Raw genomic sequence first — 14,564 nt, 5'->3', positions numbered from 1 at the left:
TGCATGAGTGCTGTTACCTTCCCACCACTGCGGTACCTATTAAAGATGGACTTCACTTCATTCCAAGCTGGATCTACACTGCCATAAAATCTCGTATGTGAACCCAGATAATCTGCTTTGAACTGGAATATGTAAATCTAGACTGCCATATACATTAATCCAGTTCAAAGCAAAAAAAAAAAAATCTGGTAACAGATACTGGATTATATGGCAGTGGAGAAGGGGCACCAGGGTGATTCATATTTTTAATTACGAGGATTGAATGAAAAGTAATGCCTCCACCTTCGTAACTCTTCAACAGATGGCAGTACTGGTATGTGGCAGGTACCGGCTTGTTTAGTAGAGTCTCCTCTACAGTTCCATTTTGGCAGGAAACCTTAGCATTGAAGGGTTGTGTTGTTAAAGTGCAAAGTACGGAACCCTGCGCAGACGGTTGGTCAATGCGACTTAAACAACATGTAGTCATTGAATTATTGACAGCAGAAGGTGTCACCTCAACATCTTTAAACTTACTCGCCCAACGACGCACAGTATTCACATCAACACATAAACAGCTTGCATTCTCTGATGAATCTCCTTTGGGGTGACACCTTCTATTGCCAAGAATTCAATGACTGTACATTGCTTAAGTCGCATTGACCAACCATCTGCGCAGGGTTCCATACTTTGCACTTTAACAACACAACCATTCAGTGCTTAATGGAACTGTAGAGGAGAGTCTACTGAACAAGCCAGTACCTGCCACATACCAGTACTGCCATCTGTTGAGGAGTTATGAAGGTGGAGGCATTACTTTTCATTGAATTTTTGACAGCAGAAGGTGTCACCTCAACATCTTTAAACTTACTTGCCCAACAACGCACAGTATTCACATCAACACAATCACCATAAACAGCTTGCATTCTCTGATGAATCCCCTTTGGGGTGACACCTTCTGCTGCCAAGAATTCAATGACTGTACGTTGCTTAAGTTGCATTGACTGACTGTCTGTGCAGAGTTCCATACTTTGCACTTTAACAACACAACCGTTCAATGCTAAAATGGAACTGTAGAGGAGAGTCTACTGAACAAGCCAGTACCTGCCACATACCAGTACTGCCACCTGTTGAATTACAAAGGTGGAGGCATTACTTTTCATTCAATTCAACCCTCGTACTTAACTATGTATATCTTCTGCCAACCTAGCAATTCAAAAACATGCACCCTGGTGGTGCAGCGGGTTAAACCGCTGAGCTTCTGAACTTGCTGATTGAGAAATCAGCGGTTCAGATCGGGGAGTGGGGTGAGCTCCTGCTGTTAGTCCCACTTCTGCCAACCTAGCAGTTCGAAAACATGTAAATGTGAGTAGATCAATGGGTACCACCTCGGTGGGAAGCAGTCATGCTGGCCACAGGATCTAGGAGGCGTCTATGGACAATTCCAGCTCTTTGTCTTAGAAATGGAGATGAGCACCACCCACCAGAGTTGGACACAACTAGACTTAATGTCAAGGTGAACCTTTACCTTTACTTATGCATAGCTTTGAGGACCATAGTGGATAGGAAAAAAAAGATAAAAAGAAAGAAAAAGAGAATCAAGACCGCCTCAACCTCAAATGCCAGGTAACCTGAGATCAAATATCTGGATTCTTTGGGGCTGGATGTCTCATCCAAGAACTCAATTTTAGTAAACAGAAAGGAATGGAAACTCAATTCACGGAACTGAGCGGGAGTTGTGAAGGGGCCGGCAGGATATGTACTGATCAAGGGAAGGACGGTTCGAGTTCACACCTCAGATCTTTCAGGCAAGGAGCCAGACGGCCAGACAAAGCTTTGATTTCACCTCTCGGCATCAGAAACATGGCACCATTTGCATCGGAAACATGGCACCGTTTTTCCAGGAACACAATGTGGATCCTGATTGGGGAATGCAGGGAAGGGGAGACAGGTGGGCTAGATAGAGCTATCTGCCTTGTCTGAAAAGTCTAAAGCAGACAGCCGTTTAAACACTGGCTTGTGTGTGTGTATCTGTGTATATATACGCTCTCCCCCATCGCAGCTGTTCAGTGTAACATCAACACCTGCTGTAAGTGACTGGCTGGAAGTGTGTTGGGGAGAGAGCGAGAGAGAGGACCAAAATAAGAATGTGATCTACACAGACAGCAAGGAGCGACAGGCCAAAACAACTCTGTAGTCTTCTTTCCATCTCCTTTGGGTGTTCTTTCTCTTTCTCTCACTCCCCGATTTCTCGTTTTCATGAATTTCCCTCCTGTCTCTTTCTTTCTTGCTCTCGTTTGCTCCAGGACGCAGGGCCGATCCCTGGGTGGCCGGTAAGTTCCCTGCTAGATATGGGGCATGTTTGAATGCATGGGGGGAAAGGTTGGAAGGGGATGCATGCTGATATATATCTGTCCTACCTTACTAGCTGACTTGCAAGAGCCCCGCCATATGCAGCTCCCCCATATTGTCCACAAAGGTGGCATGAGGGTACCCGGTGGCACAGTGGGTTAAACCGCTGATCTGCTGAACTTGCTGACCGAAAGGTCACAGTGGGGTGAGTTCCCGCTGTTAGCCCCAGCTTCTGCTAACCTAGCAGTTTGAAAAAAATCAAGTGTGAGTACATCAATAGGTACCGCTCCGGTGGGAAGGAACGGCGCTTCATGCAGTCACGCTGGCCACATGACCTTATTTATTTATTTATTATTTTAGATATTTGTACCCCACCCTTCTCAACCCCCCCGGGGGGGGGCACTCAGGGTGGCTTCCAGCTGGCAACAATTTGATGCCTCCAATGTACACATAATAAAATACATAATAAAATCCAATAATTACATACATTTAAAATATTAAATCACATTTATTATAGAATCATAGAATCAAAGAGTTGGAAGAGACCTCATGGGCCATCCAGTCCAACCCCCTGCCAAGAAGCAGGAATATTGCATTCAAATCACCACTGACAGAGGGCCATCCAGCTTCTGTTTAAAAGCTTCCAAAGAAGGAGCCTCCACCACACTCCGGGGCAGAGAGTTCCACTGCTGAACAGCTCTCACAGTCAGGAAGTTCTTCCTCATGTTCAGATGGAATCTCCTTTCTTGTAGTTTGAAGCCATTGTTCCTTGTCCTAATCTCCATGGAAGCAGTAAACAAGCTTGCTCCCTCCTCCCTGTGGCTTCCTCTCACATATTTATACATGGCTATCATATCTCCTCTCATCCTTCTCTTCTTCAGGTTAAACATGCCCAGCTCCTTAAGCCACTCCTCATAGGGCTTGTTCTCCAGTCCCTTGGTCATTTTAGTTGCCTTCCTCTGGACACATTCCAGCTAATTAAAATCTATTTCTGTTTCAATAACAGCCTGGTGGCCTTTTCTGAGCTGAACTCTGTAGTTAGAGACTCCATCAAGCATGCCCATAGTCCATTTCCATAGCGATTGTCATCATTGTCACTGTTGTTGTCAGCAAGATTACTCGAAGGCCTTGTCCCACATCCATGTTTCTAACTTCTTTCTAAAGGAAAGAAGGGACATGGGGGGCCACCACCGAGAAGGCCCTGTCCCTTGTCCCCACCAAGCGTGTTTGCTACAGAGGCGGGGCCAAGAGCAGGGCCTCCCCAGAAGATCTTAAACTCTGAGGTGGGACATAGAAGGAGATACGGACAGGTACTCTGGGCCAGAACCATATAGGGTTTTATAGGTCAAGACCAGCACTTTGAATTGTGCTCAGAACTGGACCGGCAGCCAGTGGAGCTGTCATAACGGGGGGGGGGGGGGTGCTCCCTGTATGATGCTCCAGTGAGTAGTCTAGCGGCCGCCCGTTGAACTAGTTGGAGTTTCTGAACAGTCTTCAAGGAAACCCCACGTAGAATGTGTTGCAGTAATCTATTCGGGATGTAACAAAAGCGTGGACCACTGTGGCCAGATCAGACTTCCCAAGGTACGGGTGCAGCCGGCTCTTTGTCTTAGAAATGGAGATGAGCACCAACCCCCAGAGTTGGACACGACTGGACTTAATGCCGGGGGGGGGGGGGACCTTTACTATGGGGGAGCTGCATATGGTGGGGCTGCCCCACTCAGCCCAGTGCCCTGCATGACAATGGTATTGAACATTTCTCCACAATGGACTGTGGAGCTTCATATCTGGTTCAGAAGTGAAGGTTAGTTGGTGATCTTGATCCACCTGTTAGTTTATGAGCTAATCGACATTGCGGAGCTGAGCGTGGAAACGTGTATGCTTATGTATTGCTTCAGAAGGAGATACAGAAGGAGTAAACCTTGTACTCCTGACTCTTGTTCTTCCCTTGTCAGCTTTTCAAGGAAGTCCACAAAATGCAAAGTACACTGCCTATAATATCCCATCTCTCTCTCCCTTTCCAAAGGGTTCCTGGCTTGGTTCCCTAGTGATACTTGTTAGTAATCACTCTGTCTTCGTGATTAGCTAAAAGTTAAATATTTTCTAATGCTTCCATGATTTTTCTGTTTGCAGTCACTGTTCTTAGTGATGGCTATGGCAGGGGATGGGATTCAGTAAACGGTTTAGCATATATGATTCATATATGTGTGCTTCTCTGTATTAACCTGGTCTGAAGAAATTTCTAGCATGGATTAAACTTAGAAATGTAATTCTTTCAACATAGATTGCATATTCTGCTCGACCTAAGTTAAGCTTTGAATGGAAGGAGAAATTCCAAGATTTTCTTTCTTTTTGGATGGCCTTTTATAACGCCCCTGGTGGCGCAGTGGGTTAAACCGCTGAGCTGCTGAACTTGCTGACCGAAAAGTTGGCAGTTCGAATCCAGGGAGTGGGGTGAGCTCCCACTGTTAGGCCCAGCTTCTGCCAACCCAGTAGTTTGAAAACATGCAAATGTGAATAGCTCAATAGGTACCGCTTCTACAGGAAGGTAACAGTGCTCCATGCAGTCATGCTGGCCACATGGCATAGGAGGTGTCTACGGACAACACTGGCTCTTCCACTTAGAAATGGATATGAGCACCACCCACCACCCAGAGTTGGACACAACTAGACTTAATGTCAAGGGAAACCTTTACCTTTACTTTTAAGTTGAGAAGGGCGGGGGTTGAGAAGGGCGGGGTAAAAGTACCAGAAATAAATAAAATAAATAAATTATATTCTTTCAACCATAGTCTTTTGGGCCAGTATATGCTCTTCCATGTATAGCTGGAAGTGTAGTTTAAAATATAGTTTACTTTAGTTCCAATATTAAGGCTGCAAGTACCGTTGGTTATGTGGTCAAAATGGCAACATCCATGTGTAAATTTATGGTATCAACAAGCCTGGAGAAAACCCATGTTTGCAGTAGTGTTGTTGAGTATCCTTTATCTGAAATGTTTGGGATCAGAAGTGTTTTCAGTTTTGGATTTTGGAATATCAATGCTCTCATATACCCTGTCTCCCCAAAATTAGGCCTTCCTAGCATGATTTTTGAGGTTGCTCTAAATATAAACCCTACTTTAAAAACAAGCCCTGATTGCAAAAAATTATATACCTAAGTCCTAACATATATTTTGGAGTGAAAAGGAACATAAGATCCTGTCTTACTTTTGGGAAATCAGGGTATATACATAATGAGATGTTTTGGAAGTGAGTTCCAAGTCTAAACACAACATTTATTTCTGTTCACATACATCTAATGCATATAACAGCATTTATATTCCACCCTTTTCGCCCTGAAGGGAACTCAGGACGGATCACAGAGCCCATACACGGCAAACATTCAGTGCCATTAAACAGGACAGAAAACAGATAGAGGTATTATGTCAGCATTTTTCCCAACTTTGGTGTCCTGGAGGTTGGCCTCGATTCAGAACACAGGGGGGTGCTGTCGCTACATCCTCTATGATGAAGAGCCCTGGATCATAGGCTTTGATTGCAGGCATTTTCTGGTATTTCCTTTTTATGGTGCCATAAAATACCTCCTCGCTTAAGTGGTGCTTATTTTCTCTATTCACAGATCACAGCTGTTTTTAAACTGCTTAGGTGGACAGTGAGCTGATTTGAAGGTTGGGTGCTCACCCTGACCTCTGTTTCGAACTGCCAACCTTTCAATTGGTGTGATCTATTGCTGCTGGTGATTAACCAGCTGTGCTAAAGCCCGGCCCTTTATATTGTGTGTAAACATTTTATATGCAATATTTTCAACAATTTGTGTGTGAAACAAAATTTTTGTATACTGAACCACCTGAAAGCAAAAGTGTGACTATTTCAACCATCCTTGTAGACTGTTTGGGATTTTTGAGCTAGGTTTTTGAATTTAGGATCAGGAATGTTCAACTTGTTTAAACAATTCTCAGACCTCACAAGCTCTGAGGATGCCTGCCATAGATGTGGGTGAAACGTCAGATGAGAATGCTTTTGGAACATGGCCATACAGCCCGGAAAACTCACAGCAACCCAATTCTTAGACTATAAAACCAAAAGGAAAAATATCTTGAAACAGCCTGAGTACTGACCATACTCAGTGGCCAAAGAATGATGGGGAAGTGGAGTACGGTTGCTGGAAACAGAATTTTGTTGCAGGTCCCCTTCCTGATTCTTTATAACCTGGAATTCTCACTGGGAAGAATTAGGATCACCATTCTCCTTTCCAAAAGCTTTTTGGGAATCCTGTTTACAGAGAGGAGAGTGATGGTGTCCTCTTCCCACCCCTGCATTGCAGTTTAAGTGTAATATAGATAGTCTCTGTGCATAACCTTTTCTGATTTATTTTTTAAGGGGGAATAATGATTTGAACTGGGCCTCACTGCATGCCATTTCATATACTCATTGTGGAGCTTGACAAAGTTACTTTTTGAAGCACCCAGATTCCTCTATCCAGCATGCGTATCATTTTATTACAATACTAGCCGTCCCCTGCCACACGTTGCTTTGGCCCAGTCTGTGTACATGTGTTTTGCGTGTGTATGTATGTGTATGTGTGTATATATGTGGTTTTGTGCATGCGTTGTAATGGTTTTTTTATTTATAAAAAATGGCTTTTAAGTCTCTTCCACTGTGTTTTTTTAGTGTTTTTATGAGTAATGGTCACTTGTTGGCCTGATAGGTGTATTGTGTCCAAATTTGGTGTCAGTTCATCCAGTAGTTTTTGAGTTTTGATAACCCCACAAACGAACATTACATTTTTATTTATATAGATCAGGGGTCCTCAAACTAAGGCCTGGGGGCCAGATACGGCTCTCCAAGGTCATTTACCTGGCCCTCGCTCAGCGTCAACATAAGTCTGAAACGACTTGGAAGCACACAACAACAACAACAACAACAACAACCCTATCTCATCAGCCAAAAGCAGGCCCACACTTCCCATTGAAATACTAATAATTTTTTATTTGTTAAAATTATTCTTCATTTTAATTATTGTATTATTTTTAAGTGGGTTTTTTTGCACTACAAATAAGATATGTGCAGTGTGCATAGGAATTAATTCATGTTTTTTTTCCCAAATTATAATCCGGCCCTCCAACAGTTTGAGGGACTGTGACCTGGCCCTCTGTTTAAAAAGTTTGAGGACCCCTGATATAGATGAACACCTTGTCCTATACATAAAAAGTCTGAAGCAGTTTACAAACAGCATTGAAAACAAATTAAAACAAAACAAAACAAAACAAAAAAAGACTTTTCCAACTACAGGAAAGGAGATTCCACCTGAACATGAGGAAGAACTTCCTAACTATGAAAGCTGTTCAGCAGTGGAACTCTCTGCCCCAGAGTATGGTGGAAGCTCCTCCTCTGGAGGCTTTTAAACAGAGGCAGGATGGCGATCTGACGGGGGTGCTTTGAATGGGATTTTCCTGCTTCTTGGCAGGGGGTTGGACTGGATGACCCATGAGGTTTCTTCTAACTCTATGATTCTATGTTTGTGTCATATGCTACTTATATGAATGCTACCTGAGCTTTGACCGGGTAGCATTCAAATAGCAAATCATGAGTTTTGGGCTGTTCTTAGTTTGTGCCAACAGACCTGACTCCCCTTTTGACTCTCCCTTGGAATCTCTGAAGGTTCCTCAAGTGACCTGAAGCTGGGATTAGGATCTTGTTTCATCCCATGAGTGGGAGCCTTCCTGTTTACATTCTTCAGCTCTAGTAATAGCTTCTGCTGGGCAGGAAATGGAGAAACCAGTTATAGTATTGTCAGGGTTGCTGGAGGCAGTCCCCAAAGGGAATTCAATGTCAAGATGTTCTAGAGATAGAACTATTCTAGCCTTGTAGGTCAACTTGAGTTGGGCGGTTTTTCCCATGTTCCATGAAAAGGCCTTTGGCCCAACTAAAATGTTGATCTGTTCTGATCTCCAGAAGCCCCAGACAGTATGGTCAGCAGACATTATTGTGGGAATTATAGTCTAAAAGTGCTGAACAGTCAGAGATTTACTTCGTCTCCCTGCTCGAGAGTTTGGTTGGAGAGGAAATGATACAGCTGTGCTTTTTAAAGCTAAGTAGTTGGCATGGAATGGATGTAAGACCTCCTTGGGGGCATGTGTATGCCACTAAGTGTTGAAACAGGACTGGGAAAACCCAGATTCAATTCCCATATCTGCCAACAATCCTCTGTCATCCTATTTTTCAGCTGGTTTTCAAGTGTTGGGGGAGTGGGCTTATTAACAAAAAACCTTCCTCATAAATGTACAGCAGAGAAACTTATTACCAGCAGTGTGATCCAGCACTTGTAGCCCAAAATGATAAAAAGAACAAAAACACGGAGACTAATGTTATCTCTTCCTTAGGCTTTTCTTTCTAGTAAAATAATATTAATTAATTAATCAATTAATTAATTAATGTGCTGTTTTTGTATACCACCTTTCTCAGCCTGCAGGCGGCTCAAGGCAGTTTACAGGGCAAAATTAAATGCCTACAATACCATAAATACAATTTAAAACATTAACATATAATAAAAGCTATAACAAAGTCAATAAAACATAAATCCATAGTGTTTCCTTGTTAAAAAAGTTGTCCAGTTGCATCGTCTACTCGTTCCATTTTTCTATGTCAGTTACTCTGCAACAAATGCTTGTTCAAAAAGCCACGTCTGACTTTTTTCTGGAATGTTAAAAGGGAGGCGGGTGATCTGATATCCCTAGGGAGGGCATTCCACAGCCGAGGGGCTACCACTGAGAAGGCCCTGTCTCTCGTTCCCGCCAAACATATTTGTGACGAAGGCAGTAACAAGAGCAGGGCCTCCCCAGATGATCTTAAGGTCCTAGATGGTTCATAAGGGGAGATGCGTTCAGACAGGTAAGTTGGGCCAGAACTGTTTAGAGCTTTATAGGCTAAAGCTAGCAATTTGAATTGTGCCCTGTAGCAAACTTGCAGCCAGTAGAGCTAGCACAGCAGAGGAGTTGTATGCTCACTGAGCACTGCTCCTGTTAGCAATCTGGCACTGTCCGTTGGACCATTTGAAGCTTCCTGACAGTCTTCAAAGGCAATCCCATGTAGAGCGCATTGCAGTAGTCTATACAGGATGTAACCAGAGCTTGGACTACTGTGGCCAAGTCAGACTTCCTAAGGTATGGGCGCAGCTGGCGCGCAAGTTTTAACTGTGCAAATGCTCCCCTGGTCACCACCGAAACCTGGGGTTCCAGGCTCAGCGATGAGTCCAGGATCACACCCAAGCTGCGAACCTGCGTCTTCAGGGGGAGTGTAACCCCATCCAACACAAACTGTAACCCTATGCCCTGTTCGTCCTTACGACTGACCAGGAGTACCTCTGTCTTGTCTGGATTCAATTTGTTTGCCCTCATCCAAATATGGTTACACTATTTACAAGAACAAGGTTTCTATAACACAAATGAGGTTCTTTATACTTCCTTTGTTGCTTCTATGTTGGGCTTCTTTCTTATACAGATAAATAACTTTGCTCCCACAGAGCCTCCTTCCAGATCGAACTTACACAGGAGCTTCATACAGCTTTACACTCGAAGCCTTCAACCTGGGGCTTTCTCTCACCGAAGCTTCTCACACTCTGAGGCCTTCTCACAGACTTAAGACCTATCTCACACTGAGGCCTTTCTCCCATTGAGGGCTTCTCACACAGAGACCTTCTGAGACTGAGGCCTCTCTTACACAGACACACCTGCTTATAATGAGCTGCAGCTTTTGCTGAGTTGTTGCATCAATTTAACCCTTTCAGTGCCTCACTCACATTTTTGTAATTAAAAATACCTAGTTAATTTTTAATATTTCTGACAATGTCTATGCCACTGAGTTTTGAAATAGGACTGGGAAAACCCACGTCCAAGTCCCACATCTGCCAACAATCCTCTGTCATCCTATTTTTTCAGTTAGTTTTAAAGTGTTGGGAGGGAGAGCTCATTAACAAAAGACCCTCCTTATAAATGTAAAACAGAGTAAAGTTTTAGCAGCAGCGTGCCCCAGCACCAGTAGCTCCGCCATGTCACAAAGTCATGGAACAATGGCTTCAAACTACAAGAAAGGAGTTTCCACCTGAATATTAGGAAGAGCTTCCTGACTGTGAGAGCCATTCAGCAGTGGAACTCTCTGCCCCAGAGCGTGGTGGAGGCTCCTTCTTTGGAAGCTTTTAAACAGAGGCTGGATGGCCATCTGTCAGGGGTGCTTTGAATGCAATATTCCTGCTTCTTGGCAGGGGGTTGGACTGGATGGCTCATGAGGTCTCTTCCAACTCTATGATTCTATATAGAATCATAGAATCATAGAATCAAAGAGTTGGAAGAGACCTCATGGGCCATCCAGTCCAAGCCCCTGCCAAGAAGCAGGAATATTGCATTCAAATCACCCCTGGCAGAAAACAAGCTTGCTCCCTCCTCCCTGTGGCTTCCTCTTCCTATACCACTCTGTTGCTTTGATGTGGCTGAGATAAGTGGCAATGGCATAAGCCCTGTTGTTTTTGTTGTGTGTCTTCAAGTCATTGTGACTTATGTCCAACCACTCCAGTTCTCAGGCCACTATAGCACATTGGCTCTGCACATCTCTATAGTCAAGAAGAATGCTAGAATGTTTTCCTAGAGCTGTGAGGTCACAAAATAGAAAGTCTTGCAAGGTTCCATGAAGTGACAGTGGCATGGATTGTGGAAATGGCGATCATAAGGCTGTGGGAATGGCTCAAAACATTTCAAGATCCATCTATGATCTCTATGTCAGAGTATGTATGTATGTACGTTTATTGGTTTGTATCACAAAGACTCCTACATGGCTTGATGGACCTGGACCAAACTTGGCACACATAGCTTTCATTATCCAATTTAAAATAATGGAGGGGTTTGAAAGGGAAAAAAAACCCACCCTTTTTGAGTGTAGAGCAGAGAGAAAGAAAAGGAACAAAGTGGATTGGCTGTCATTAGGTGAAGTGGATCTCTGCTGTGGGACTGGGAAACAAAGGGAAAGAATTGGCCTTCTGCAAGGATGTTGCCCAGGGGATGCCTGGATCTGCTACCATCGTGTGGGAGGCTTCTCTTATGTCCCCGCAAGGGAAGCTGGGGCTGACAGATGGGAGCTCGCCCCGCCTTGCGGATTCAAACCACCAACCTTCAGTTCAGCTGGCACAATGGTTTAATCCATTGCACCACTGCGGCTCCTTACCCCAAGGTGATAAGCATGTCACAGTCGTTCTTGAGGTCAGTCAGGGAGTTCTCCTTGGCCAACATTATCAGTTTGTCTATCTCAGCCAATTCACAAATCTTGGTCACCATTCTTCTTGAGTTGAGATAACTGGCTTCTTCCATCTCTTGTGCATGCATGATTCTTGCTGCAATTATCATACATTGTAGTAATCTTCCATGTTTCCTTTCTGGTCAATTATCCAGCATCCCCAACAAATAAACTGTCCTTTATAGTTTCTTACAGCATCATATGTATTCAAGTCCAATATTTCTGGTGCCCTTTTTGCAAGAGCACCACTTATGAGTATGTGTTCTGGAGGTGACTTGGGAAATAAAGGGGTTCAATGGGAAGTGGCAGGGCTTCCTTAGGTTTCCTCCAGGCTCTTGATGTCTTGTTCTTTGCCTCCCTCTAGCACTGGCACCACGTCCCCACGCACCACGCCAAGCAGCTCCCCTTCACTAAGGAAGCGCCTGCTTCAGTTGCCCCCGCGACCCCCTCCGGAGCCGCCGTCAGAGGCCATGGTGGAAAAGGGCTCGGAGAACGCTGCTGCGGAGCGGACCCCTCCTCCGGGGCCCCCTCCCAGCACCCCCCTCAACTACCCACTCAGTGGGCGCAGCTTCATGCGCAACAACAAGGTATTGTGTATTTATATGTGTATATGGGGGAGGCACTTGGTGGGAAACTGACAGCTGAACATGGGGTTTGTTTATTTAGTGTCAAAGGCATGGCATACGTAAGTATAAAACTGATAAAAATCAAAGGAGCACAAGCTGCTAAATAACTTTTGACCAAAACGGGGCAACAGCAGCCACATTGTCTGTAGCTTTAAGCAGTTCTTCCTTTGTACATAAAGCAGGGCGTTGTGGACAAGCATACAGGTACAGAGTTGTTTGTTCTGCTCCACAGTCACATAAGGTGGAAGATTATTTTAGGTAGTGCCATTTTGCCAGGTTGTTTTTTGATCTGTCTACTCCACTTCTTAGTCTGTTCAGGGACTTCCAAGGTGACCATTCTCGATTTGCCCCTGGAGGCTGACCCTCGTGGGGGGCATCCAGTTGGGATTTCCTGGTTTAGCTGCCCAGAGGGATGTTCTTCCTGTCGCTGGGGGAACATTAAGAGGAGTGGTGGTTCTCATGAAGCTTTTTCTTGATTTGAGTTTACTGGGAAGGTGGGGTCGGATTCGCAGTACCTTTTAATTAATTTAACTTCTCTCAGTCTCTGGAGCCCTTTCTCATAGGCTTCATATACATTACCATATAATCCATTTTCTGAGTCCAGACTGTCTGCTTTGAACTTGGCAGTGTAGACTCATATAATCCAGTTCAAAGGAGCCCCCGGTGGCGCAATGGGTTAAACCCTTGTGCCGGCAGGACTGAAGACTGACAGGTCGCAGGTTCGATTCCAGAGAGAGCTCGGATGGGCTCCCTCTGTCAGCTCCAGCTCCCCATGCGGGGACATGAGAGAAGCCTCCCACAAGGATGGTAAAACATCAAAAAATATCCGGGCATTCCCTGGGCAACGTCCTTGCAGACAGCCAGTTCTCTCACACCAGAAGCGACTTGCAGTTTCTCAAGTCACTCCTGACATGAAAAAAATAAAATCCAGTTTAAAGCAGGCAATCTGGATTCAGAAAGTGGATTATGTGGCAGTATAGTTCCAGCCTTAGTCATATGAGTAAGGGTGTATCTACACTATAAAATGAAAGCAGCTCGACACCAATTGATGCGATGGAGTCTTGGGAGTTATAATCCTACCTTGCCTTTAGCCTTATCTGTGCTGGTGCTTCACCAGGCTACAACTCATGTAATTCCAGAACATTGAGCCATGGAAGTCAAACCATTAATTCTACATTGTAGATCAGGCATTGGCAAACTTCGGCCCTCCAGATGTTTTGGACTTCAACTCCCACCATTCCTAACAGCCTCAAGGGCCCTTCCTTAAGTGGCTGAGGGGGGAAAGGGAAAAGCCTGGGGCTGTTTGGAATTGTAGGAGTTAAAGTCCAAAGCACCTGGAGGGCTGAAGTTTGCCCATGCCTGTTTATTTAGATTTATTTATTTACTAGCTGTCCTCTGCCACATGTTGCTGTGGCACAACGTGTATATGTGTTGTGTTGTGTGTATATATGTGTGTATATATTTGTGTATATGTGTATATATATGGTTTTGTGCATGTGTTGTAATGTATTTTAATTTTTTTTGGCTTTTAAAGTCTCTTCTGCTGTGTTGTTCAGTATTTTTATGAGTGATGGTCACTTGTTGGCCTGATAGGTGTATTGTGTCCAAATTTGATGCCAATTCGTCCAGTGGTTTTTGAGATATGTTAATCCCACAAACGAACATTACATTTTATTTATATAGACTAGCCATCCCCTGCCACGCATTGCTGTGGCCCAGTCTGTGTATATGTGTTTTGTGTGTGTATATATGTGTATATATGTGTGTATATATTTGTTTATGTGTATATATGTGGTTATGTGCATGCGTTGCAATGTATTTTCTATTTTTTGACTTTTTAAGCCTTTTCCGCTGTGTTTTTCAGTGTTTTTGTGAGTGATGATCACTTGTTGACCTGATAGGAGTATTGTGTCCAAATTTGGTGTCAATTTGCTCAGAGGTTTTGAGTTATGTTAATCCCACAAACGAACATTACGTTTTTATTTATATAGACTAGCCATCCCCTGCCATGTGTTGCTGTGGCCCAGCGTGGTGATCTGAAAAATAATGAGAAAGTGTGGGTTTCTAATATATGTAATTTCTTTATGCTTGTGGGTAAACAGTATTTCTTGCTGTTTCTTTGTCAATGTCCTCATTACTACTCTGGAACATAATAACATATAATTGTCCTCCTTTAGGTCTCGTCCAGATCTATACTATATCTCCCTGTGTGTGAATTATACATATATATCTATCCATAGCTATGGCTGGATGGCTCTTTGTCAGGAGGACTTTGATTATGTTTTCTTGCCCTGGTGAAGGGAGTTGGACTGGATGTCCTTAAGTATT

The 14,564-nt window shown here is 43.9% G+C and overlaps 1 protein-coding gene across 2 annotated transcripts in view; it reads left to right on the top strand.

Moving 5' to 3' along the window:
* The window catches only part of LOC137095059 (protein Aster-A-like), a 94,086-nt gene that overhangs the window by 27,727 nt on the left and 51,795 nt on the right, over positions 1 to 14,564 (top strand). For both annotated transcript variants that reach the window (XM_067461255.1, XM_067461256.1), the window contains exons 2-3: positions 2,283 to 2,309; positions 11,975 to 12,197. In XM_067461255.1, coding sequence (XP_067317356.1) covers positions 2,283 to 2,309; positions 11,975 to 12,197 — 250 coding nt within the window. The remainder of the gene's footprint in view (positions 1 to 2,282; positions 2,310 to 11,974; positions 12,198 to 14,564) is intronic.

This window comes from Anolis sagrei, chromosome Y (genome assembly GCF_037176765.1).
Source record: "Anolis sagrei isolate rAnoSag1 chromosome Y, rAnoSag1.mat, whole genome shotgun sequence".
NCBI classification, from domain to species: Eukaryota; Metazoa; Chordata; class Lepidosauria; order Squamata; family Dactyloidae; genus Anolis; species Anolis sagrei.
The sequence above is the reverse complement of the archived record's forward strand: the minus strand, read 5'-3'. Positions and strand labels throughout refer to the sequence as shown.